This window comes from Paramisgurnus dabryanus, chromosome 11 (genome assembly GCF_030506205.2).
Source record: "Paramisgurnus dabryanus chromosome 11, PD_genome_1.1, whole genome shotgun sequence".
Lineage (NCBI taxonomy): Eukaryota > Metazoa > Chordata > Actinopteri > Cypriniformes > Cobitidae > Paramisgurnus > Paramisgurnus dabryanus.
In genome coordinates this window covers 31,238,386-31,266,161 of record NC_133347.1, presented here as the reverse complement: position 1 = coordinate 31,266,161, position 27,776 = coordinate 31,238,386, and the positions used below count along the sequence as shown (strand labels likewise).

Below are 27,776 nucleotides of genomic sequence, written 5' to 3'. Positions count from 1 at the left end.
ATGTTTCTGAGTTGCATTTACACTTTTCTTGTTGCCTTTACTACTTCTTTCTTTTTCAAAGTTTCTCGTTCATCATTTGAGTTCAGTTTAGATGGAGATTACTTATTGGGTGGACTTTTTCCAGTACATGAAGCTGAACATGCAGCACCCCTGTCCTCCCCGGAGGCCATTGAATGTTCCAGGTAAGCAAGAATATTTATTTTATTTATGAGGTTCATTTATTATTATCTGGATGAATATTACACATTTACACCTTTCTGAGAAAATATTTAACAGTGATTATCTACCTTCCAAATGTTTTCTACTATAGGCAAACTTTCTCAAACTCGGGCTATCAGATGTTTCAACTAATGAGGTTTGCTGTTGAGGAGATTAATAACTCAACCACCCTGCTGCCCAATGTCTCTCTGGGTTATGAAGTTTTTGATCATTGTTCTGACACTAAGAATTTCCCTTCAGTCTTCAGTTTTATCTCACAGAATGGATCAATAAATCCTCAAGAAAAACTCAACAGCCATCAGCCTAAAGTCATTGCTTCAACTGGACCATATGGAAACACAAGAACTATTACTATTGCACCACTGATCACAATGGACCTTATACCACTGGTAATTATTCATATTTATTAACAAACATACCTATTTCACAACATCCAGTGCTGCCAGACTTCATCACTTTAACACAGAGACACATATAAGTACTTCTGTGCATAAAACTAAACGTTGAGTGTGTATATTAAATGTAACATGTCAAGCAAATTGTTTTTAAAGGTTAATTATGGAGCTACCAGCTATACATTGAGTAATAAACTTCAGTATCCATCTTTTATAAGAACAAACCCTAGCAACAAAGACTTGATACAGATGATTATTCACATCATCCAGTGGTTTAGATGGAACTGGGTTGCTTTTCTTGGAGATCCAGACATTGAAGAAGGCCTTCAACTGTTTAACAATTATATCAAAAATACTGGGATTTGTTTGGCTTATCAAGAGATTCTCAGTCAAAGTGCAAACTACAGTCTAACTCTTAAAAAAATTGATAAGCTTAACATCAATGTCATTGTGGTTTTCGCTACGCCACAATATGCAAAAAATATAATCAAAGCAGCCATATCAAACAACATCCGAGACAAAGTTTGGATTGCAGATGAAACATGGTCCATGAATCAGCAGCTTTTAAAAGAGCCAGGAATTGAGAAAATTGGAACAATTATTGGCATTACAGAGAGATTTTTGTCATTGCCTGGATTTAATGAATTCATTTATAAAACCAAAGAAACAACTGAGGTTTATCCTAATGATAACATTGAGAGTGAAATCCACACAAAGACATGTAATCAAGATTGTGACAACTGCTCATTGGTGACAGCAGAGGAAATTATAAATGAAGATCCCACATTTTCTTTTCCCATCTACGCTGCCATATACACCATAGCTCACGCATTACATAAAGTTCTGCACTGCAACATGAACCAATGCAGCAAAAATACAACAGTCAAGCCATACATGGTGAGTAAATGCATCTGAAAGCCCATAATAGAATTATTCATTTTAAATGGTACATATCATGAAAATCTGACTTTTTCCATGTTTAACCCATTTGTGCCCAAATTTTTCTGATTGGTTTCATGCATATAATTGTGTTAATAGTGTCCTCTGTAAACATGTTCTGCATTTATTTTACCCAATTTTTTGTTTCTTTTTTTGAAAATCGTATTTGAATGTGCGGCAACTATAGTTGCCGGTGGGCAAATAGGTTGTATGCACCCCTTCAATGTCAAATTTGAATACATTAGGCATCTAACTCAAAATAACTGCTTTCAACAGATCAACCTTTATTCATAAACACATTTATTATGTATAACAGTCAAAGAACATTCGATGCGAACCCAAAAAAAAAAACTGCATCTAGCTTATAATCTCTTGTGTATGATAAACAAAACAAACAACAAATACATTTGTCTTAAAGTGGTGGAACATAGTGCAGAACAAAGTGCAGCCATTAGGTTGCCCCAACAGGGCATTGTGTATAGAAAATAAAAAAAGTTAAAGGACTACTCCAGTGAAAAATTATCCTAGGGGTAATTAATACATGGTTACAGAGTAGATCGTTCTCTGGGATGCGTTTTCATTATAATCGAAAAGACATTTCGGATTGGGAAGTTATGTCGTGCGCTCCCATTTTTCTATCTCTCTTCTCCCTCTGCTCCTCTCTCTCCTGGGTAGATTCTTAGTGGTTTCCATGGTATTTCTTGAAGCACTCAACATGCAAGGCAACACCGCATTTCTCACATGCAAAGGTAGTGCGGCCATCACATTTTCGACACCTCATGTACTTTCTCCCTGTGTTGTGGGGCCAGTGGTTCATGTTGTTAAATCTGGCAGCCTCACACATTGCAGAAGCCAACACTGACCTTCTTCCATGCCCCTGTGGCCTCATCCCATGGCGCTGGAGGAGACTCTGGGCAACCAGTCTGTGGAAGGAGAGGAGATCTCCGTCTCCCTCTTTACATGACCTGTATGAATGGATGGATGGATGAATTAATTTTCTATTGGTGGGTATTGAATGAAATAAATACTTGATGAATACTTGTTTTGTTTTTGTCATGCCACTTAAGATATAGACCCTTCCACCCAGCAGCCTCACCTCCCACTTCCCATTACACCCCCATGTACCTGTAATAACACCAGGCGTTGACCATAGCACTGTTGAGTGCCCAGCTGTAGCATGGCCACCACCACTTCTTTGATCGGATGCCAATCCGGTAACGGTTCACACATTGGTCGTGCAGGTCAACACCTCCCATATGTGTGTTGTAGCTCTTTATACAAGTAGGCTGTTTAACTTTATCCATTGCATGTTTTTGTTTGTTCCACCGTTGAGTGTCGACATCGGAGTACTTATTCTCCATATTGGTCACAACAGTGACCACGCTGTTGTCATTCCATCTCACAATCAGTTTTCCATCTTCAATAAGGAATTCGACATTGCCTCTTGAGGTCTTCCGGAAGATCTTTGATGGTGTCAGTGGGATATCAAAGAGGCGATTTTCCCGAAGTGTGCCACAGCTGCCGTAGCCCCTTTTGGTCATCTCATCAACCAGGGTGAGTGTTGTGAATAGGTTGTCATGATAGAACTTGCATCCAGGTGGCACTCCAGCTTTCTCTGCCAAGCCAAGAACCACACTTGGACCCTGACCCAGTCCAGTTTCAACGAGACGAGTGTGGCTACCTGCGTATGGCTCCATCTGGTAGACAAACCCAGATTGAGGATGCAAGACTCCAGATCTTGAAACCAAAGCGAATGGGCTTCCCCCTGATAAATTGCTTGCATCCATGCCTACCAAAGTACTCAATCATCATCTCATCCACTGCCAGATATTCCTGAATAGTCATGGTTTTGTTGACTTTATTCAGCTCCTCAAACACGGGACGCACCTTGAAGAAAGGGTCATCTGTGATTTTCATGTTATCCACAACATGAATGGAAGCCATTATCTCATCAAATCTGTTCCTCCGCATGGCATCTTTAATGCTTGTGTTGCTGACATCATTGTCGCCTGACCAAAGAAGACGTCGTCTTGGGACTGAGTTGTACCCAGTGGTCAAAAGAATGCCATAGAATGTTAGGAGCTCTTCATCAGTGAGATTGAGGGTGGCACCTTTCTGTGCTGCATATGTATAAGACATTTCCAGGGTGATATCCCGTAGTGATTTGGGATAGAATGTGAGAAAGATGTCTGCTGGATCATTTGATGTGATGATAGGATTGGTTGGCTTGGGTTGATAGGGAGGGAGTTGATGACGCTTAGCCTGTATTGTTTTTTTGGTATCTGCCTTAAATTTCTTGAACTTCCGCTCTTTGTTTTTTATTTTCTTAAGCATGGGTCCAGGGGTTGTTGGACTATTTTCCTTTTCCTCAACAGTATTGATGGTGTTTGGCTCTGTAGATGCACTAACTAAGGCCGCAGGGCATTCAAGTACATCTGCCATGTCAAGGAGGGGTAGCTGAAAAGCATCATCAGAGATTAAGCCCTCTCCTTTCAGCAACCTTGATGGTAGGCGCTTGTAATCGCATGCCACGTCATCATCAGATCCATCGCTGTCACAATCTGTGTCATGAGCTTTCTTCTCAGACTCTGGCACAACTGTTACATTACAAAAATTTCCAGATGGATTATCTGTATCAAGAATATCCAAAAGCTCTGCCAAGGTATACCTGAAAGAAAATTACACATTTTTTTTTAGGTCCATTGTATTAAATGGCTGACTATAGTATAGGTGATTTCATATAATAATGCAAAAGTAAACTCATTACTTGTCTGAATTTCAACATTATAATGGAATCATAAGCTACTAGTCATAAAAATAATTAGGGTCCTTGACTTATTAGAATGAAACGCATCCAAACTGGATGAAGGGGCCTCAATATTTTGCCCCTTACAGGGCATAATATTATAAAAGGGAGAAAAATATAATCTACAGCAATTAATCCCATGCTTTAACTCTTTATCTTTCATTCTTCCTTTTGTGTGATTGACTGAAGTTTGGAAACTGCTGCTATCACTTTAGACAGCCCATCCCCCCAAAGTAACAACAGACACAGGGGTGGGGGAGTAGAGCTGTGGAAAGATTGCTCTCTCATCTCATCCTTTTAACAGATTTATTCCCTATCAAATTAAGGTCTAATGGACAGTAGAGATGTTAATTAAAGGGTTTAGGTATGATATTATAAAATAAAAAAGCACTTTAAAAGACCAATAACCTTGATTTATTAACCTATTAACACAGTATACCCCATTTCCCCATGATATATGTACTTACAAGGCATTTGCCCACCGGCAACTATAGTTGCCGCTTGGACATTTGACTAAGTATATAAAAAACTATAGATCTCTTATAAGATTTGTTTTGTTTGGATGACTCTAGAGACCTTCATGATTATGTAGATATATAAATGTCAACCAAAAATACTTGTTAGTAAAATGAAAATAACCTTTCTTTGGGAGGGTTTGCCTTCGCCATGTTTCTTGGAAGAAGAGGTAAGAAGTTGACAGCCTCATGTGACAGGACGGAAATAAATAACTTTTTTTTTAAAATCCTTTATTTGGTTGTTAGCTTGCATGTCATTGAGAAATAAAACATGGAAAACATCTTATTAAACAAACAAATTATTAAAAAAGGAAAATGACAACTATGCACTGTGGCAACTATAGTTGCCGGTGGGCTTAAATGGGTTAAGAACCCACAGGGTCAAATTTGGCCGATGTCAGGTCAAATGCATTTAAAAGGACACACCCAAAAACAGCACAATTTTGCTTACTCCTACAAAGTGGCAATATTAACATGCTATAATAATTTATATATGATATTTTGAGCTAGAACTTCACATATGTTCTCTGATGACACCAACTATTTATTTGACATAATAAAAAAGTCTTGTGAAATGTCCTCTTTAAAACAAATTCATATACATTTCATTCCCGCAATGTTTGTATCCACCCCCGTCCTCACCTGCAAACATTCAGAATAATGGACATAAAACAATGCAGCTAACGCAACTTTTTATCCGCATTTGATTGACAGATTAACCATGCACTCTTTGTAAGTTTCCAGCAAATATTCCTTCCTTTTCTTACATTTTGTTTAACAGCTAGTTAAGTAACAGCGGTTAAAATTTTATCATTCACTTAACTGTAAGCATTCATAAAAAAGTACATCATGTTTTGTCTCTGGCCATGCAATAAATAAAAATCTTTAAATTAGTGTGGGTTTCTAGTATGAATTTCTTATGTAATATTTATGGTTTGACCTAGAGGAAGAAAATTTTATAAGCATTTATTGGAAAAAAATTCGGATCACCAGAAACATTATTACCTGAGAGTCAGGAAAATTCAATAATGTGCACAGGATATGCAACACCATTTATAAAAAATCTTACACAGGGTGCAAATTTACAAATGATACAGAAGTATTTTTACATCATGTGTGTCTTTTGGTTTTGGCTGCCACAACTAACACTTTGAAGTTCCCTTTCAATAAAGTTCACTTCGCATTGCGTCAGTTGCTGACACAATCGGGGAAGCTCCTGTTTACTCCGCGATTGAAGCCTATTGGTTAACGTCTGTAGAAAATACAGACCAATGACGTTTGAGCCCGCGTGGTGCGTGGCACATGTCCTTATATAATTCCGGGATCAAGCGTCAAGAGCTCATTAATTTTCTCCTTCAGCGCGAACCTTCTCGCTGCTCGAAGAAGAAGCCCTTACTCACTGACGGTCGGTCTGAGCACTGCAGCGGACTGCTACACACCAGCGTGTTCCCCTGACGCTTTCCGGTTGAGCATTAAAAGAGCAAATTTCACTCTAAAAGAGCAAGAAGCGCGTTGAGATAATGCTGCTTCGGCACTATGGCTCATGCCGAACCCCTTTACCTGTGGAAGACCTCCACACCGAGTGAGTCCTCTGTCTGGGTCCTGCCCACGCCGAGTCCATGCTCACCAAGGCGGGCTGCACCCACTACAAGCTCCTTCCTATTGCGGTGCTGCGCTCCCGCCTCAATGTCTTCAAAAGGAAGGCTTCCCGTGCTCTCCCGCCTAAACAGCAGCGGAGCCGTGTAGTCGAGAGGCGCCCTGAGACCGAGTCCACACCGGCTCATCCCCCGCGTGCTCCGTCTCCGCGATTGTCCTGTCACCTTTGTCCATAAGGACATGTCCATGAGGTTTTCTTCACGTCCTCACAACTTTGAGCTCATCCGCATCCTGACACAAGCTACAGCGGAGCTCAATATTCAGTGTTCGCCGCCGTCAGAGCCTCAACTCAGCCGTCTGGATGAGTGGTTCCTGCAGCCCGGACGCTGTCAACCATCCCGCCAGCGGCAGGCGCCGTTCTTCCCGGAGGTACACCAGGAGCTCACTAAGTCCTGGCGCGCTCCTTACTCCACCCGCGCTCAGAGCGCCGTCTCCCACGTCCTCTCCGTAGTGGACGGCGCCAACAAACATTGCTACACCAAGCTCCCGCCGCTCGAGGAGTCTGTCGCTGCCCACCTCTGCCCGTCCTCTGCTGGCGGATGGAGGGCAAAGATGAACCACCCTTCAAAGCCCTGCCGTCTGACATCAGCCCTGTTGTCAAAATCTTACTCCGCCAATGGCCACGCTGCATCTGGTCTCCACACGATGGCAGTGCTGCAAGTATACCAGGCGAAACTCCTCCATGATATGCACAAGGCAGGCCCTGACCCGTCAACCTTTCAAGACCTGCGCAGCGCGACTGACTTGGGCCTCCGCGCTACTAAATTCGCCACTCAGGCTGTGGGAAGAGCCATGGCTAGCCTGGTTGTTCTGGAGAGACATCTCTGGCTGAACTTGACGGAGATCAAGGTGATGGATCGGGTTCCCCTTCTTGTCTCGCCCGTGTCCCTGTTGGGGCTCTTCAGCTCTGCTGTGGAGGGGTTTACCCAACGCTTCACTGAGGCACAGAAATCGTCTCAGGCTATGCGGCATTTCCTACCGAAACTATCTGCCTCAACGTCTAAGACCGGCCGCCCAAAACCACCGCAAGCTCAGCGCCCTAAGCCAAAACCAGCTCAACCCCAGAAGAGAGCTGAACCGGAGGTTAAACGCCAGCGTCCTGCATGACCGACTGGTCCACCTCGACGCCGCGGTCCCAGTCCTAGGATCACGCTGGACCCGGCACCGGCGCCGCCTCCCTGAAGAAAGTCTGAGGAGGAAAAGAGGCTTTGGGCTCGCTTCGGCCGGCCCGCCCTCGAAAGTTCTGCGTGTTTCAGTCCCCTTGGGCGCTGGACACACCCTTGCTGTAACAGCAAAAAAAATTTTTTTTCCTTTTCACAAAAGAGCAAATTTCCTCCTCTGTACACACACACACACACACGGCTCACCGTCCATAAGCATATCGACGCACGCCGTCCAACACGGTTATTCACTTCAATTCGCTTGAAGACCACCCCGGTTTCGCGGTGTCCTCTTCACCACTGTCCCAGACGATCGCATGCAGATCCTCAGGGAGGCGGTGCGTTCTTTATTACTAAAAGACGCGATAGAGACAATCCCGGCGGATCAAAGCGAATCAGGCTTTTACAGTCATTATTTTCTCGTTCCAAAGAAAGATGGCGGCCTCAGACCGATATTAGATCTACGCGTTTTGAATCGCGCTCTTGTCTAACGGCCATTTAAAATGCTTACAGCCAGACGAATCATGGCGTTTATTTGACCGGGCGATTGGTTCAAATCAGTGGATCTGAAAGACGGTTACTTTCACATTCCGATAGCACCTCGTCACAGGCCGTTTCTAGGATTCGTGTTCGACGGAACAGCATACCAATACAAAGTTCTGTCCATTGGATTATCTCTGGCACCACGCACGTTTACCAAATGTGCGGATGCGGCGCTCGACCCTCTCAGACATTGTGGCATCCGCATATTGAATTACTTTGAGGACTGGCTTATTCTAGCCCAGTCAGAGAGGGAAATTATTGCGCACAAGATCGTTGTACTCCAGCATTTGGAGAATTTAGGGTTAAAAAGGCACGAGCATGGCTTACACCAGAATGCGCACTCACGGTCAGACGCAGGGCAGCGTCGTTCAGAGCAGGATCACATCTCCCTCTCAAACGATTCCAAAAAATGTTGGGTGTGATGGCAGCAGCATCCCCACTAATACCGTTGGGGATGCTGTTCATGAGACCTCTTTGGTTTTGGTTGAAAGCGAAAGTTCCGCCCTGAACTTGGCTCCATGAGCAGGAGGAAAGTGGTGACCACGGATGCCTCTGCGAAGGGTTGAGGCGCGCACTGCGACGGCAAACCCGCCTTCGGTACGTGGAACAACCAATTGTCTCAGCTACATATCAACCACCTCGAGGGCGGTTATCCTAGCGCTACGACACTTTCGACCAAAACTCCAACATCAGCATGTTCTAGTACGGTCGGACAGTATGACGGTGGTCTCATTCATAAACCACCAAGGAGAGCTGAAATCTCGCTCCCTATCCAGGCTGGGGAAACAGCTTTTATTATGGGCTCAAGTGAACGTACGTTCGTTGAAAGCGACTCACGTACCGGGTGTAGCCAATACGGGTGCAGACATTCTCTCGCACAATGGTCCGCTGCCAGGAGAATGGAGGCTGCATCCTCAGACGGTCAAGAAAATATGGACCGTCTTCGGCCGAGCGCAGATTGATCTGTGTGCATCAGACAAAAACGGGCATTGCCTGATCTTCTTCTCGAGACACCACGATGCCCTGTCGCTAACATGGCCGGCGTGTCTTCTATACGCTTTTCCTCCGGTGGCTCTGTTACCACAGGTCCTTCAGAGGATAAGAGAGATGAAATGCTCGATAATTCTGATCGCCCTGTTTTGGCACAATCAACCGTGGCTCCCCGACCAATGGCAGCTGAAAACATCTGCACCATGGCCAGTACCGCTGAGAAATAACCTCCTCTCTCAGGCGGGAGGGGCGATATCCACAACCAGAGCTATGGAATCTACACGTTTGGTCTCTGAACGGCAACCGTCACGCCTTTCAGGACGTGTGTTAAATACTCTAACGGAAGCCAGGGCCCCGTCTACCAAGTGCCTTTATGCTCAAAAGTGGTCTATTTTTTCTGACTGGTGCACGACGAAAAACTTAAACCCAAACACCTGTGAAGTGGAGCATATTCTCTCCTTTCTACAGGAAAAGTTGGACAGCAGTTGTGCGCCTTGACGCTTAAAGAATATGTGGCGGCGATAACAGCGAATCACCCCCTCATCGCCGGTCACACCGTGGAAAAACATGATCTTATCATTAAATTCCTCAGAGGCGCTTACAGACTAAACCCACCGCGACCTAACACGGTCCCGTCTTGGGATTTGTCCACGGTTCTGAAAGCGCTGCGCGGTCCCCCTTTCGAGCCCTTCGAGCAGGCTGACCTCTCTCGTTTAAAACTGCTATCCTCTTGGCGTTGGCATCGGTTAAACTAGTGGGCGATCTACACGCGTTTTCAATTGACCCGTCATGTCTGGAATTCGGTCCTAACGATAGCAAAGTGATCCTTAGACCGAAAGCGGGATACTTCCCTAAGGTCTTGACCACGCCATTTAGAGTTCAGTTGGTTTCACTTCTCGCCCTCCCGCCGGCGGACGGCGAACAAACCCCAAACACGCTCTGCCCCGTCAGAGCGTTAAGAATATACACGGACCGCTCTGCCTCATAACGCAAGTCAGATCAGCTGTTTGTAAGCTTCGCGCACCACTCTTTAGGTATGCCGCTCACAAAACAGAGGCTATCTAAATGGATCGTCGAAGCCATTGCTTTGGCATACGCCTCCCTGAATGAACATAGTCCAGTTGGTTTAAAAGCCCACTCCACGCGAAGTATGGCTTTATCATGGGCTTGGTCTACAGGGATTTCTATCTTTGATATTTGTAATGCGGCCGGCTGGTCCTCGCCGTCTACGTTTGTCAGATTTTATAGCCTGGATGTCCCTGCCTTACAAACAAAGGTCTTATCGGCTTAATGTTCCCGTGACTGCGTTTCTGTATGGCTTCACGGTGCGCTGCAAGCTCACCGTCATGGCTATCTATTAATAAATCATGCACAGCTCGGGGCGCGCTCTGGGAACCCGCTGTCTCGTGCTCTGTTATATATGCATCATGGTGCGTTTAGAAACTTCACTGTATGCGTATTACTGTCTCATATATGGTGCTTACACTGACGTTTGCTAGAGCTATGTACACGCTGGGTATAGGACCACATGCAGTGTCTCTCCGGTAAGGGCACCTCAGTCCGTTGTGTATGCACGGCGGGATGGGATTACGTTCCCCCATAGCGTCAGCAACTGACGCAATGCGAAGTAAACCGTATTAAAAGGGAGCGCTTAGGTTACTCGTGTAATGATGTTTTATTGACGTAGTTCGGGAGGAGCACGTCAAATAAAACACTTAAGTACTCCCAGCTGTCTATAATCAGTAATCAACAAATACTCTAGTACCACCAGCTGTCCACAATCAGTAATCACCATATCTACCCAATCAGCAAAAAGGCAAGCCATATATAAGTCAAAGTTTAACTCTCCAAAGATCATCTGCAGTCTTCAGAATCCCTCCACCACCCCGTCTCCTCTCACTCACCAGGTTATTTCCTAAACCGGGGGGGATACTCTGCGTTCGGGCCCATTTCCGAGCTCAGAGCCTTCTCCCCGGACAGCACGCCAAATACATTTACTAATTTAATATAACCAACTTATTTGTAAGTGTGAACTCGTGAAACCCCGGTTCCCTGAAATAACGGGAACGAGCATTGCGTAGCTGGCCGTGCCACAAACGTCTACGCACCGAGTGTTATTCGGCTGCGCAATTCCAGAACTGAAACCACTGGGCAGTTAACTGAGTCAATATGCCTTTCACTACACATGAAGTAAAAACTCTCCACTTTAATGTATACAGTTTTCTGGTGGAGGAAGCTTTAGAGTTAGGTATGGTCTCATCAATCTCAGTTGAGAGACACTGATTCACAAACTGATTCCCTATGGAGGCTAAACCAATTATTTCCAATTTCCCCAGAAATATGGAACCCCCTGTCTTCCTGACCAGCTAGGAGGTTTGAAAACCTCTTGAAAAAGGCTATAAGTCTACGTTTACACGTAAGCGGCTATTTTCCTAAACGGACATTTCAACCTCTCCGGTTTCAAAAATAACTTTGTGCACACATGTCAGCTTTCAGAAAAGTGTTCATTGTCACATTCCCATGTTTAAATGCCTTCAAGAGCATACCAAACCTCTAGGTGGTGGTGTATCGAGAAGCTCAAGCCCACAATCAGTAAGCTTATCAGAATCCTGAAAACAGCAATGAATCACTTTCATTCCTCTTTTGAACAAGGTCACACTATTGGCGCAGGTCTGTGCTCTGGCGCATACTGTGGCGTTGGCTGCCTAAAAATTTTTTTTGTCTCAGTTTACATGCAACCGTGTAACCGAAGATTTCCAAATCTCCACTCTGGCTGGAGATATTAGAAAGAATCGGATTCAGAGGCAAGTTCTCCGTTTGCGTGTAAACGAAGGGCACAAATGAAGGAAAATGTCTCAGTTTTTTAAAATAATGTACGTGTAAACAGGGCCTTAGTTCTCTAGAAACCCCCAGAAGCTTGGGGTGTCACGAGACAAGAAACGAGAAGTATGGCAAAGGAGAAGCAGCATCTTGTTTCCTTCTCAATGACCAAGGCTTACATACGTTACCTGAGACGTTCCCTTTCAAGGGAACTCGCGATGCGTCGCCATAGAGACGCTATAACCAAACCATCAGACTACGAGTGCCTGTCTGTATGTAAAAATAAAAACTAAACATAAGCACCCAAGATCCAGGAGTAGGAGACATCTTGGACAGAGGCACCTGCCCAAACATGGGGCCAACATGGGGCTACGAGCAACAGCTGGGCCTTCTGTTGACGGACCCTCTCCAGAACTCCAGGGAGCAGAGCACCTGGGGAAAGGAATACAAAATCTTGGCTGGTTTCACTGTGCTCTGTACTACAACTGCTGAAAAATCTGCACTCCCCTGGAGAACATGCCCATTTTATCTCATCTGATTTCACTGTGCTCCGTACTACAAGAGGCGGAATGTACACAGTTAACATTGGAGGGCACTGAGGAGTGCGGAAACCCATAAACCGTGGAAAAATCCTGCACTCCCCAGGAGGGCATGCCCCTTTAACAGCTCTGTAGCACTCTGGTCAGGGCTGTTTTTTGCTTGAATTACCAGTCTCAGATCGGGGTTCTTTGGGGGTTTTGAGCACGCCAACCTAACCTCCAGTCTCTACAAGGGGGGGGCACAAGTGGTAACTCTCTCTTTCTGCACCTGTCTATACTGAGTTTGCAGGTGCCGCCGTGATGAGGAAGATTAAACTCTCTGAGGAAGAAAGGTTCTAAAGGCTGCCGCCTGCCTTCGCACTTCATTGTGTCTGTCAACAACGCTATTCACAGCTTCACCATAGAGCCCAGAGGAAGACAAAGGAGAATCTACTAAAACCGACTTATCTGCGTATTTGATGTCCGACAGATGAAGCCACAAATGTCTCTCAGTTGTCACCATCAGCGACATATATCTCCCTATAGCTCTAGCTGTCTATCTTATCACTCTGAGAGAAAAATCTGATGCCCTACGTAAATTATGTAACTCAGAATCGCCCGCTGTCACCTCATCAATGTCTTTTAATAACTCAGCTTGATATGCCTGCAGAACAGCCATGGTATGTGACATCAGTTGGTCAGTAAGATTGTGTTGAAGCATCGAAAATACAGTTTGGTCCAAAAATAGCAAGAATTACGACTTTATTCAGCATTGTCTTCTCTTCCGGCTCGAGCGTGAAGTCACGTGACTGTAGTGAAGCGGCTGCCCTGTTCCTCAGACATGTTTGCTTAGTTTTAAAAATCTTATGGAGTAGTTTAATTTCGACTCGCTCTCGCGGTACTTTGACGTCTTGCAGCGCAGCATGAAGTCAAACTCATAAATTACACAGAGATCGTTGTATTCTTTATATAATTGGCTACATGTTTTGTCTATCAATATTTTCCATGAAGTCATTGGCTGATGGAGGAACGAGCGAGCGATTGGTAACATCTCTTAAGGACTTCACGTTCTCGATGGTGCTGTTTTTGGATTATCTATTATGCTACCTCCCTATTTTAAATACAAACTTTGAAGGTGCGAACGGAACGTAAATACCGGAGTGTAATCTGATATACCCTTACATGTTACGATGTAAATAGTACTCAGATTGTATATTATATTATATTACCAGAAGTTCATGCGAAATCTGATGTAAACAATAGACTATATATCTATATTTCACGGATTATACGCATTTGTGGACAAAAATCATTGGATGATTAACACATCTGAAACAGACTGGATTCGACTTGTGATCCCCACAAAGGTAAAAGTCCTGTTTATTTTTGCATTTTGTCATTCGGACTTCTGTAATTAAATTCTACATATGATGTTAGAACATCTGTATCTCAAAACGGCTTTACAGGGGGTATGGCTTAGCTAAATGAGATGTAAATGAGCCCTATTGTCTCTCCAGCCAGGGAAAAGGGAAGTGTAAACTTTTTCTTTCTCAAATTTCTCAGCATTCTCTTTCTTGAATGTGTTACATTCAAATGGCCACAACTTCTCCAAATCTTATCAGATTTCCATGTCTTACACATCATTGGAAAGCTTAGAAACTGCACTTTCAGAATCTATGAATAACTCAAATCCAGATCCGACTTGTGTCCCTACTTTCCGTGACTGGTCACATTTGTATATTGGACCCTGTACTGATGTAGCTGTGTTCAGGCTCGGTTGATTGCTGAACATGACTGAGAAAAAACACATGACAATTGCACAATGAGATGAATTTAAATCATAATTCAAAATCATAACATAAACTAGACAATTTTTATGTTTGCTCTTTCTAATAAGCAGCAACTATGTTTTATACATTTTAGTGGGCAGCTGTTTCTTTTATTTTCCACAAAAAGGAAAGGACTAGAACAACCCTGCAATATGTATTTTGTTTGAAAGTAACATTACACGTAGCAGTGTCCGAGCGTAGTAATAATGTAACGTTTACAGTAAAGTAGTAAGTTAAGCCAAAGGTGGCGGACTCTCCAGGGGATGAAAAAACCCCTAGGAAAAATCTCTATCAGGCTAGTCCAGGGGGAAAACTCCTAGGAGGAGAAAAACCCTTGAGAGAGATACATATATATTTATATATATAAATACTATCGAGGTATGTGAACAGGTAATTTTTTTTCTGTCCACTCCCAATAAAAACAGAATGTTGTGCTTTTCGCAAAATTAAGAAAATAAACATGATGCACGTTTTGTTCTCTCTCCCTCAGTGTAGTCCTTTCAGAAACGCGTCAGAAAAATTAACTGTAACTTAACGAATACTTGTCATAGAAACAAAAGATAAATGTCTACATAATGCTTGGAATGTCTCCTTTTAAATGATGTAAGTGAGATTGAAAACCGATATTGTAATTCGGTGTTAACTGTATGAGAAGGAGGAGAGTTAACGTCTTTCTCCTGTTATGTAATGAGATGAGATCGCCATTGAAGTGAACGAGCAGAGACATCCATATGCATAACTCGTGCCTATTGCAGTCAATGGATGCGCAATCCACAATCCAGTCTCTCCATTCCTTGTTGTTTAATCCGATTGCAAGCACCAAACATGACATCTAAATCTTTATTTACTTGCGTATGTGTGTCAGTATCTCCAGACGCAAGTGTTTTATTTGTCTACCGTCAAACAGTTCATGTGAAGGGAAACGTACATACACAAACACACGAGTCAGGAAACTCTACGTGCTTTTTGGTATTCTTATAAAATACGCGTTTGCAAACAGTACAATCCTTATTTAGTTGCGTCTAAGCATATATCTCCGCACAGCAAGTTTATTAAACATAGGATCATTATATGTGCACACATTCACTGCTTTCATGATCAACACGTGAGGAAATGGCGGCGGCTGTAAACAAACATTGATAAGTTCATCACGTGTGTCCCTTGTTGTGTTTCTACTATAATGATTACAAAAACACAAGTAAGAGTCCAGACAACGATAGGCAGTTGTTCTCTTGAGATTTTTCTGCACAAAAGTAAACCTCTCGCTGGCCAACCAAACACTAACCCTGTATTCACTTTACAATGGCCAAACAGTACCTTTACCATGATTAGGCTACTATGGTTTTTAAAAGGTAACTTATACTTGTGAAATTAATAGAAAAAATTTAAATAGAAATATATATATATATAATGTGTGTGTGTGTGTGTGTGTGTGTATTTACATTATATTGAAAAGTAAACCTTATCATGGTTTTACTACAGAGAAAGTTACATTCCTGTTGAACATTCTCATTATGTGGCTCATTATTCAACTCTTTTGTCTCTCAGCTGTCAATCACTGATTATTCAGGAGCTTTCCCACCTCCACGCATACAGCCTTTCCCAAGCAAAAGTGTCTTAGAAATTGTAAATCAATATATTGCTTTATGTGAATGAGTAGGCCGAATGATTTTCACATAATTTTGAAGAAAAAACTCTAGACTACTATATCCTGTTTTGAAAAGTCTTGGGAAAACATGTTTAGAATGAGTTTTGTGGACTTATATCAGTGACTTAAAAATTTTGCTTTTTCAAAAACCACGCATAAACATTTTTCTCTCAAAAATACAAACATGTAGATACATGTTGATTATATGATATTGTAGCCCAGTTTGTGATGAACACAGTGTTATGAGACTTTTGCCATTAAGCAACTGAAAAAAGCACAAATGTTAGTGCATGTCAAAACTTCCCCAGGGCCCCAAAAACCTCTTAGACCCCAGAGGGTTAAAGAAGAATGTCTTAAGTTTAGTTTTAAATTGATCGACTGTGTCTGATACTCGAATTTGGTAAATCATTCCAGGGCTTAGGGGCAAAGTAGGAGAAGGATCTACCACCAATATACTTAGTCAACCGTCTTGACTCTGAAGTCGGAACCGAGCCATGTGTATTATGCTTAACACTAGGTGCATGCAGAACCGTGTTTTAACATTACATTAGCGGTCTTATGTTATATGCAATGTTATCTTTAAATTAGGGATCAAATAAGTTTTGTGGCTCTCAGGAATTTTTTTCGGTCAGACTGGGACCGACCAATACATAACAGTTATAATACGGGCAGTCATATCCTTTTGGTTAGAGAGTCTGGCTTGTAACCCAAGAGTTGCTGGTTCAAGTCTTATGCAAGGCACCTGTCCTCTGCAGTGTTATCTGCTCACTGCACCGGGTGTGCGTGTGTTCACTACTCAAAAGGTTGGGATAAATGCAGAGGTCACATTCCAACTATGGGTTACTATACACTGGTGATTAAATTACTTACACTTTCACAGGGTATATACAGCATTCCTTACGTTAAATTTACTACTTTTTAATAGTTTTTTACCACCATCAGAATATTTTTTAAAACCATAACGACACTGAATTGCAAGTGTTAATCAGCGACCTTTCTATTATTTACACAGATTTTGACATATATAACATACAAAACAGAATAGACATGGATTAAAGTGAAAAAAATTCTTCTGACTGAAATGTTTTTCAGGCCAAGTCATATTCCTTTAACTTACACGTTATGTAGGCGAGACCATAGCATTTTAAGGGAATTTTTTTTGCCATAAATTCCATATTGAAGTCTTCTGTGGCATATATAGGTAGCTGTAGTTTGCAGGGCATTTCAGATTAAGGCGAAACAGCTAAATAACTCACTATTAGGGTTGTTGCAGTGACAGAATTTTCCCACCAGTTAATCAGCGCGTGACAAACCGTTTTTACCAGGTGGGAGGGGCTTATAAATGCACATACAGACGTGCGCATTTTACTTTAACTTTTGAATTAGATGCAACTGTTGTTTAAATCAAGCGCTTGCGTACGCTGCGTTAAATCGCGTATGAATTTGCATACAATTGCGAGTGCAACAGCTGGTTTAAGTGCTTGAGTCAATGTGCGCAGGTACTTCTGACAGAAACCCGCCAGTCCCAAGCAGAGCAACCGGCTATTCCTCCATAAAGCGCTGCTTGAATTATGGGTTTATTATTATTCTTAATGAAAAACACAACAAGAAAACAATCTCACTTATATTTAACATCATATATGCAGTGGTTAAATTGGGCCAGGGCTCACCGGAGCGCAGCTCCGCCTCCTCAAGTCCACAACACACCCTGCCGGAGCTCAGCTCCGTCTCCTTCAGCAACAGGGTTAAATTGGGCTGGGCCAAATTTGTAATGACATTTGGGTCGCGGTTGGTCGGGTGGTTTGAAATAAAGATGCCATTTAAACATTTGTAATTTTGGACGGGATTAGTTTTACAGAGGGACCTCTGAGAAAATCATGCTTCTCAGAGGTCCACTGTGATTTTAATCCCGTCCGAATCGGCCATGTCTGTGTTTTTCTTTGCAACCTCTGTAAAAATTCCAGAGCAATTTACTTACTGTTTTTCGCCAAACTCAGAGGTCTTTTGATAAATGTAATCCTGCCCGCATGCAAATATCTGTGTCTACCCGCAATATCTTTTGAAAAAGCGGTTCTTTTGGTGTTTTGGCCAACGCAATCTGCCGTATAGGTCTTGAGTCCCATTCATTCAGATATGTATGTTTTTTTCCATTTGGCGGAATAAAGTAATTAAATCAAGACGAGCTTAATATCAAACACTGTTAAGACTAAACACTGTAATATCAGTAACGTTATAAGGTATAAACTCAACCTTATTTTGTTTCAATCTGGAATGGTAATGTTAATTAATAAAGATAATAAATTGTTACTAATCATTATTTCTTAATTTATTTGGATTTTTTTAAGCAGGCAGTTATATAAAACACGTAGGCTACTTTATATGATTTGTATAAGTTTGATTTGTTAAAATTAAATTAATAAATGACATGTTCTGTAGGCTAATCATTTTACATTTAATGCTAAATATCAAACATTAGGCTGCAAACACGCATATCCAGAGCACGTGATCTTCTGCAACGCCAAAGCGCATGAAACAGACGCTCCTATCTCAGGAATAGCATGAGAATTTTTATCCCGTCCGAATCGGCCAAAATCACAGACATTTTTTTTGCGGTCGAAGTTGCGGGCGGGTGCCGGTTGTTTATACAGTACAGTGACCCCGCGCATTCTCACAGGATGACATTAGACATTGTAGAGATGAGAGATAAAGAGGTAAGTGTGGTGCACACGTCGAGAAAACTTAATAGAAGTATAGAAACAAATGATTAAAGTATGTATAGCCATATCACTCATCTCATTACAATATGTTAAAAGATAACACTGAACTTACTGTATAGTTTAATAAAATAATGTATTTTGATTATAAAATCAATTACAACCTAACTATAGTGATTGTTTTACTAACTGCTGACCAGCTTATCTCTATGGCTAATTTATAAGACATATTGATGCTGATTCAGTATGTCATTTTTCTTGTTAATTTAATCTTTTGGGTTATCTTATGCTTAGAATTAGTCAAGGAGGTTGAGTCTTATACCTTCTTTCAAAGTTTGATCAATTGTGCATAATAACATGTGCAACAAATGCATATAGGGTGTCAGACCCATAGATTAGCATCATTTAAAGTTCAGGTTTTAAAGTTTGGATCAACCTCTGGCACAGCTTTAAAGTGAACTTGTAAGTGAATTGTAAAGTATTTATCTTTGTTTGAATAACTACTCAACCTTACCTTACACATTAATACTGGAAAAAGAGCCCTTTAGTGTAAAACACATTAAGTAATTTTACGGCGTGATTTTGAATGATGACTATTTACCGGAAATAAGGGCTCCCCCTCCCTACAAAAGCCAATTTAACCACTGCATATATGTATATTATAACATAAACGAGTAAGCACGCGGCTTCTGCCATGATCATCTGGTCAAGCAGCTCGCAGCAGTCTGACAGGAATAAATGAAATCTGACACCCGCAGGCGCTGCTCTGTGATGATGCGCGTTCAGCTCCGCTGATTTTAGCCAGCAGACACATTCAGTTCTTAGTGTTGGCTCTCTCTAACGAAACTAAATGATTTAATTACAAGAAAATATCAAAACGACAGTGAAAAACGGTGTCGCGGTGGGCAAGTGATCTAACCGGTGAGAGGCTGAAACACCGGTAATCACCGTTTCACCGACTATCGCAACAAGCCTACTCACTATATAAAAAGAAAACATGAATATCACCACCTTAAATGAATCTTTTATTAATTATTTATTAATTGTAAATGTATTTATTTTAACATTTACTAATAATTTTGAAATCAAAGTTGAAACTGTTAACATAAGTGAATGCACCATGAACTACTGTCAATTACTGTAATGAGATAAACAAGAATTAATTAATGCTTATATACTCTATATTTTTCATTGTTTGTTCATGTTACATAATGCATTTACTAATGTGAACAAATACAACTGTTTAATATAATATATTTAGTACACATAAACAAATAATCCAGGGTCTGTTCTGTTCACACAACAGCTTACAGTCACAGCTCTAATACAGTAACGTTATGTTTGAATATAAACCCTGAACGAGTAACTCGAGTCAAACTCGTGTACAATTCGCATAGGATGCCTGTAACCATAGTTGTAAAGTGACAGTTGTAAATTGAATGACTGTACCTTTATCAACAAAATATTATGTTACAATAGAGGCAGCGCTGATGTGCTTTTTTATGTGCAATTTTTCTGCTGTTTACTTTCTCCAAAGGCCTAAATGGTCGTGTTTATATGAGAATATTTGCAAAGACAGGATTTTTGAGGCATGTGTGTTATTTAAGGCCAATAAAGCAGCAAAAATACTCACAACACAAGCTTAATGAGAAACAAATGCGCGGCTTGCGCTCCTGTGACACAGAAACAGCGGACGCATTTAGCACTGTTGTTTGTGTTTGAATGGCTTAAAATCACTTATTTTTAAACTGCGGTGCTTAAATATGTGACCAGTCACAGAAAGGAGGGACACAAGTCGGATCTGGGCATTTTGAGTTATTCATATATTCTGAAAGTGCAGTTTCTAAGCTTTTCAACGATGTGTAACACATGGAAATCTGATAAGATTTTGAGAAGTTGTGGCCATTTGAATATAGGAACTCAGAAATACTCAAACCGAGAAAATCGAGACGAAAGGGACTCTTCTTTCCAGCTGGGGGAGACAATAGGGCTCATTTACATCTCATTTAGCTAAGCCATACCCCCTGCAAAGCCGTTTTGAGATGTTCTAGCATCATATGTAGTTTTTTATGACCAAATGACAACATGCAAAAATAAACATGACTCTTTTTACCTTTGTGGGGATCACAAGTCGAATCCAGTCTGTTTCAGATTATCCAATGACCATTTTTGTCCTCAAATGCGTATAATCCGTGAAATATAGATTGTTTACATCAGATTTCGCATGAATGTCTGGTAATACAATATAATATACAATCTGAGGACTATTTAAATCGTAACATGTAAGGGTATATGAACTTACACTCCGTTAAACACATGAACCCGCCTTCAAAGTTTGTATTTAAAATAGGGAAGTAGTATAATAGATCATCCAAACAGCGCCGTCGAAAACGTGACATCCTTTAGAGATGTTACCAATGGCTCGCTCGTTCCTCCATCAGCCAATGACTTCATGGAAAATATTGATAGACAAAACATGTAGCCAATTATATGAAGAATACAACGATATCTGTGTAACTTCTGTGTGTTTGGACTCATGCTGCGCTGCAAGAACTGACATTGAGGTGACGTCAAAGTACCGCGAGAGCGAGTCGAAATTAAACTACTCCGTAAGATTTCTTGAAGAGCTCTGACGTCATCCGACTGCGGCGCCGCATAAAGTCAGTGACGCGGCTGACGTATGATGCGGCTGACTGTTATTTGTTGCGCCCCAGCTTCTTTTATTTTTATTTTGTTTTGTGCGCCCGAGCTTTACAGTCTGGGGAGACGCAGGCTATAAGTTTGAAAAAAAACAAAACGTAGCAAACATGTCTGAGGAACAGGGCAGCCGCGTCACTACAGTCACGTGACTTCACGCTAGAGAAGACAATGCTGAATAAAGTCGTAATTCTGCTATTTTTGGACCAAACTGTATTTTTGATGCATCAACACAATCTTACTGACCCACTGATGTCACATGGACTACTTCGATGATGTTTTATTACCTTTCTGGACATGGAAACCATACATAGATTTTCAATGAAGGGGATAGAAAGCTCTCGGACTAAATCTAACGATAAAACATCTTAAACTGTGTTCCGAAGATGAACGGAGGTCTTCCGAGTTTAGAACGACATAAGGGTGAGTCATTAATTACATTTTTTCATTTTTGGGCGAGCTATCCTTATTTAGTAGTCACGCTGTTCCCTTTGGGGGGCGGAGGTGAAAACAAAAGCTTATCCAGTATGTAAATATACACACAGACAATGACGCCCCCCGCTGCACGCTAGAATCTCCGGAAAAACATGCCTATTTCAAACGCAAAATGTACGCTTTTAAATATACAAAAACTGCTATCTCAAACATGGAGAGGCTTCTTCGTGATCTCAACTAACAGATTCTGCAATAAAACGAAAATCACAAATTTTGAAAAAAAAACCTTTGTTTCTCATTTTCTCGAAACTTGTGCTGCCGACTTGTGTCCCTGGTTTCCGTGACGGGTCACATATATGTACAAATGTTACGTTTTTGTGACCACACGCAAATGCAACTGCAAGAACCGACAGGTGGAAGACATCAAAGTCCTTCGAGAGCATTTCGGAAGCAGTCTCCTCTTATGATTCCTCGTCAATCGCTCTCACGGGACTTGGATGTCATCTGCCTCTTGGTTCTTGTGGCGCCACATGAAGTTTACCCACGAGTTTAACAAACCCGTTGTATCAGCCACTGGCTAGATCAGCATAGCATTAAAAAACGTGACGCGGATGATCACGTACGTGAGAAATCATTTACCCCCAAAATACAGGACCCCTAACGTTAGTCATACTGTGCAAAGACACGCAAGTTACCTGGCTGTTTGGTTTTCTTAGCCCACAAACTGAAAGGCTTACCAATCTTCATCATTTCACTAAGCCAAGTCAATCTCCATTGGTCTTTTACACCTTTATCGATCTTCAAAACATCGGAGCCTTTCTGTATAGCTGTGTTTGTTCATGCTAGCTGAAATAAAGTTTTACCTCAGCTTAACGTTATACAGTCAGAAAACCCGGAGTGGATCCAGCGGTAGTGATTACAGAACCCTTACAGTGGAGAGAGGAAAGTGATTTGGCTCCACTCCAGGCTTTGATCACATCCCAGAGATGATAGATCTTTGATTATGTGCCCAGATATGCTAAAGCCCATATTTAAATGAACTAACGCAAACCAGGGCCGGGTCTACAGGGGGGCTGGGGGGGGCATTGCCCCCCCCAGATTTTCCTTGTGCCCCCCCCAAAAAATGTCCAGCCAACCTTAAAATAATGGAGTCTCTTTACACAAAAAATGTCTTCTTTGGGCAAGCGATAGCGTTTACAGCTTCCGCCCACTATCGTCTGATTAGCTTATTCAAACCTTGGGAGGTCTTTTCAGCAGTATTTAACTCACAGGAAAAGTACTACTGTTCTCTATGACGGTAACTAAAAAATCTTTAAAATATATATCAAAAACAATGCAATTTAGTATTACATAAACGTAATAACCCAACACATATTAAATTAAAACTTTTTTTATAGTAAAACATGCCCAAAATAGCCCCTTATCCTTTCTTAGACTCACCTCATTATTTATTCATGCAAATACAACAGCCAATGGCAAGTCTCCAGCAGCATTTAATGTGTTTGTTTTAGACGTAGTTCTGTTTATTAAAATTAGAATATGCAGTTTGGTTGTGGCATACTATATAGTAGATATAAATGATATAAGATGGTTATACAGTAAATATACAGTATTGTAACAGCTGAGCATCGCGTGCAGTGCAGTTTTAAAATCAAATTTTAGCGGTTTTGTCATCATCATTCATCAGCTCATTCAGCTCGTGTTTGAGAAAAACTTCACACGCAATAATCTACAGACTTTTAAGTTCAAGAGGAGCTTTCACTCCGCAAGGTCATCGTAAGGTAAAACGTTGTATTTTATAATGTTGCGTTGCATTATAATATCTAATTTACTGTGTTATAAACAAAGCAGTGTGATTTATCTTTGGTCTCGTCGCAAATCACACTTACAGTATTTTAGGGCTTGTGCTTTTGTCTGGTGCTGTTATAGGCAAACAGGATAACCTTTGACGAATTTGTCATGCATGTCAAATTGCTTACATGATGCAACAATATATTATTTAAAGCATTGTGATTTGTTGTGATATTTGAGGTTGCTGCAGCAGCAATGATAGGGTCAGGAATTAATGACAATACAGCTTATCACATTGAAAATACATTATTTTACATGACGAAAATGTTTGAGAAGTGGAAATAAAGTTCCTAACAAGTGTTTATTTAGAATAAAGGCATATGTTGGGTAGGGTAGGTATAAGAATGGCTTTAATTTATCTATAAGTAAAATAATAGATTAAATGCAGTGTAAACATTAATAAAATATAGCTATATGTACAGCTTTGCATTAATATCACCTGCTTGCCTGATTTCATTAATTGTGACTAAATGTGTCAAACTAGTGTAATCATTATAACATTATAAATCATTAATCTAATTGCATCTACTTTTTAAATGTGAACGTGCAAAATTACATATAAATTGCCTTTTATTATAAGACATGCAAAGTAATATTGGATTGGACCATCCATAATTTTAGTGTATGAATCATTTTAGTCGAGAAATGGCTGCCCACCCAAAAATCCTGACTGCCCCCCCAGTCCAGCAAGCCTAGTACCGGGCCTGACGCAAACCCAGATAGAATTTCAATCAGAATATGAGACCTGATAGTCTGAAAAAATAATACCTAATTTGGAAAAAAATAATACTTCTGAGACCACATTTAACACTTTTAATGGCCTTAAATTTGACAATTTTGATTAATCACTTTTTAATACTTTTTAAAACCCCGCGGACACCCTGTTTCACTTCACTCAATAAATTGCCTCTTATTTTAATATTTTTTAAATTTATTTTCACCACAACAGCTTCTAGGAGAAATTAAGAAATTGGATTTTCCACTTAAAGGTCGTCAGGTGAAATATGATGGGAATGGTGATCTAGCTGTCAGTTACGCTGTTGTGATCTGGAACACTGCAACAAATCCTCCATGGATTGAGATGGTGGGCACTTATGACACGTATCCAGAAATTAATTTTACCATTGACAACTCACTCATGCCCTGGCGTAACAACACTTCTGTAAGTTACCTCTGATAGTCTTTATATCCTTACAGCCTTGATATGAATGTGTTTATGTCCAGGTTAACTTTTAACACTCTTTATTATTCTATAAAGGTTCCTTTCTCAAACTGCTCTGTTGAGTGTAAGGAGGGATTTTCAAGAGAACACGTGGGATATCATGATTGCTGCTTTCTGTGTAAAAAATGTCCACAAAACAGCTATGTGAATTATTCTCGTAAGTACCTTAAGCACTGTGATATTTTACTGTAGGCAGAATTTTCAAATTTATGAACTGTTTACTTTTTGGCAATACCAAGATTCAGATTTTGCCTGCTACCAACATTCATATCTTTGTTTTTATTCCAGGGGACCCCTATACCTGTTTTTCATGTGCAGAGAATGAATGGTCTGATGGCAGTGCGACATGTCAGACACGTTCTGTTATTTATCTACAGTTCACAGATATCCCCTCCATTGCAATTATATTTTCCAATGTATGCTTGATTACTTTTCTCATTATCATGATTTTTATTTTTGCCTACAATTACAACACACCAGTGGTGAGGTCTTCTGGTGGCAACATGTCTTTCTTAATGTTATTGTGTCTGATTATGTCTTGCCTAAGTGCGTTCTTTTTCTTTGGCGAACCCACATCTATAAGATGTATATTAAGAAATGTCCTATTCATGTTTTTCTATACCATCTGTCTCTCCTGTTTAACTGTCCGTGCCTTTCAAATAGTTTGTGTCTTTAAAATGAATGAGTTCCCTAACGTGCACAGGTTGTGGGTAAAGTACAATGGCCAGTGGATGTTTGTCATTTCTTTCTCTGTCTTTTATTTCATTGTTTGTGTTTTGTGGATGACTTTGGGACCTCCTAAACTTTTTAGTGACTTACTGTCTTTTAAACAACAGATATTTCTCACCTGTAAATTGGGGCATCCAATATCCATTAGCACAGTTGCATTCATAGATATTGTTCTTGGTGCCTTGTGTATCTTGTTTTCCTACATGGCACGAGATCTTCCCAAAAATTACAATGAGGCCAAATCAATAACCTTTAGTATAATTTTTTTTATTGTGATCTGGCTCGCATTCTTGACAGCTGCGTTTCTCGTAAATAGCAGAGACAACTTTCTTATAAATGCATTTGTTCAGATGTCCAGTACATATGGAATTCTCTTTTGCTATTTCATACCAAAATCTTACATCATGTTATTTCAACCGAAGAAAAACACTGCTGCATACTTTCAAACATCTATTCAGAGTTACACACAAACTATTAGTAGAAGTTAAACCACAGCAATGATGCTGCACAGATGCAGATGAAATGCTTTACATGGATATTTTGATAGTATTCAGTTTTATGTTTAATAACAAGAGTAGATATATTACAGATACAGTTTTTGGACATATTAGCAAGCACTTTTCTTTTCTGCATAGATGAACTTGTGCATTCCATATTGGGGCCGATTCACACCGGATGCGTGGTGTGTCTTTCGCATGGAAGCTGTGTGGCGTTTTCTATGCCCTTCCTTACCAGAAGCATTTCTGACGCGGCATTGCTGCTACTAGCCTATTCTGTATACATGTATGTTTCCTATTGATAAGCTGACTTGACGCTTCCAAGACGCTTGCGTGTGACGTGAAAAATAGGCGTCGGTCCTATTCCTAACATGCACACGTTTTCGATGCGGCTCAAGCCGCGCCTGAGACGTGCGTGTCATGCAGGCGGTATGCACAGTCAAACCTGCTAACGTGGGAGCATAAATAAAAAACGGACACGCCACGCAGCTGAGACGCTCACCCCACACATCCAGTGTGAATCTGCTCTTAGCCTTTGCAGAGTTTGGAAGCTACTGCCTGTTTTTTATAAAGTTTAGTATGTATAATACTAAATAGATTCTGCAAGCAGTGAATGGTTAAAGTCGTTGATCAGGGCCACTGTGCTAACCAAAAAGAGACCTTTATCTCTTAAAGTGTATGTTGGTAGATTTAAACAATGAGTGTGTTAACATGCACAGAATAAGCGGATAACTATTCAAAATCTGCTTATTATAGAAAACTGTTTTCATGCCTTTACATGCAAATCAATAAGCCGGCTATGCAGTCAAGTGCGTTTACATGGGACTTGGAGAATTATCAGTTTTCTCGCAGGCAGTGACGTCACCGCCTATAGTACATAATAGTCGATCAAAAAGCCGACGGCATATCTGTCTTAAGCTGTACTGTTGTATCTCTCCTTGTGTCTGCAGAACCTGTAAATGTAACATGAGCTTCTATTTTCACAGTTTCTCTGCCAACTGCTTTAGTCGAGTGGAGACTTTTATGCGTTACCTTGCGCTTACTTCCGCGTGTGACGTTTATCTTTCATATGCGGAGACATGCGCACATGGAGAAAACCGTGAGAAAGCGGGTTAAGGTGTTTACATGCCACGCGAAATCGGCGTAACGAGCAAAAAACTACTTGTGCCGATCGGTTTTTGCTTACGCTGTTTATGGGCTTTCCCCGATTAAAGAAAACCGCTTTACGCGTTTACATGACCCCACGTGTTATCAGTTTATTAAGCATAATCGGCGTAAGACTGTGCATGTAAACGCACTCATTGATTATAATTTTACCACAATGTTAATGGCAGAGTGCACAAAGGCAATGTTGAAATTTGAAATCACCTAAACATACACGCCCCTACCCCAATAGAATCTGGACCTTCTTTTGATAGACCCACCCCACACATACGCAACTCCGGCAAGGATGTTGGTTAGTAGACACGCTCCTTACTGCTGATTGGCAAGTGACAAGTGTGTTTTGGTAGTCGGCATGACTCTCTTTTCCAAAGTGTTTTTCAAACATTGTGCACTCCGCCTTTAAATGGGCATCTATGTAGAAGGGAAAAT

General features: G+C 41.1%; 1 protein-coding gene across 1 annotated transcript; it reads left to right on the top strand.

The window, feature by feature from the left end:
* LOC135730140 (taste receptor type 1 member 1-like) lies at window positions 1-26,174 on the top strand. Its single transcript, XM_065247992.1, has 6 exons — window positions 1-182; window positions 311-608; window positions 771-1,511; window positions 24,685-24,897; window positions 24,994-25,114; window positions 25,246-26,174. Exons 1-6 carry the CDS (start codon window positions 1-3, stop codon window positions 26,172-26,174), a joined length of 2,484 nt encoding a protein of 827 aa, XP_065104064.1.
* The last annotated feature ends 1,602 nt before the right edge of the window (window positions 26,175-27,776 follow it).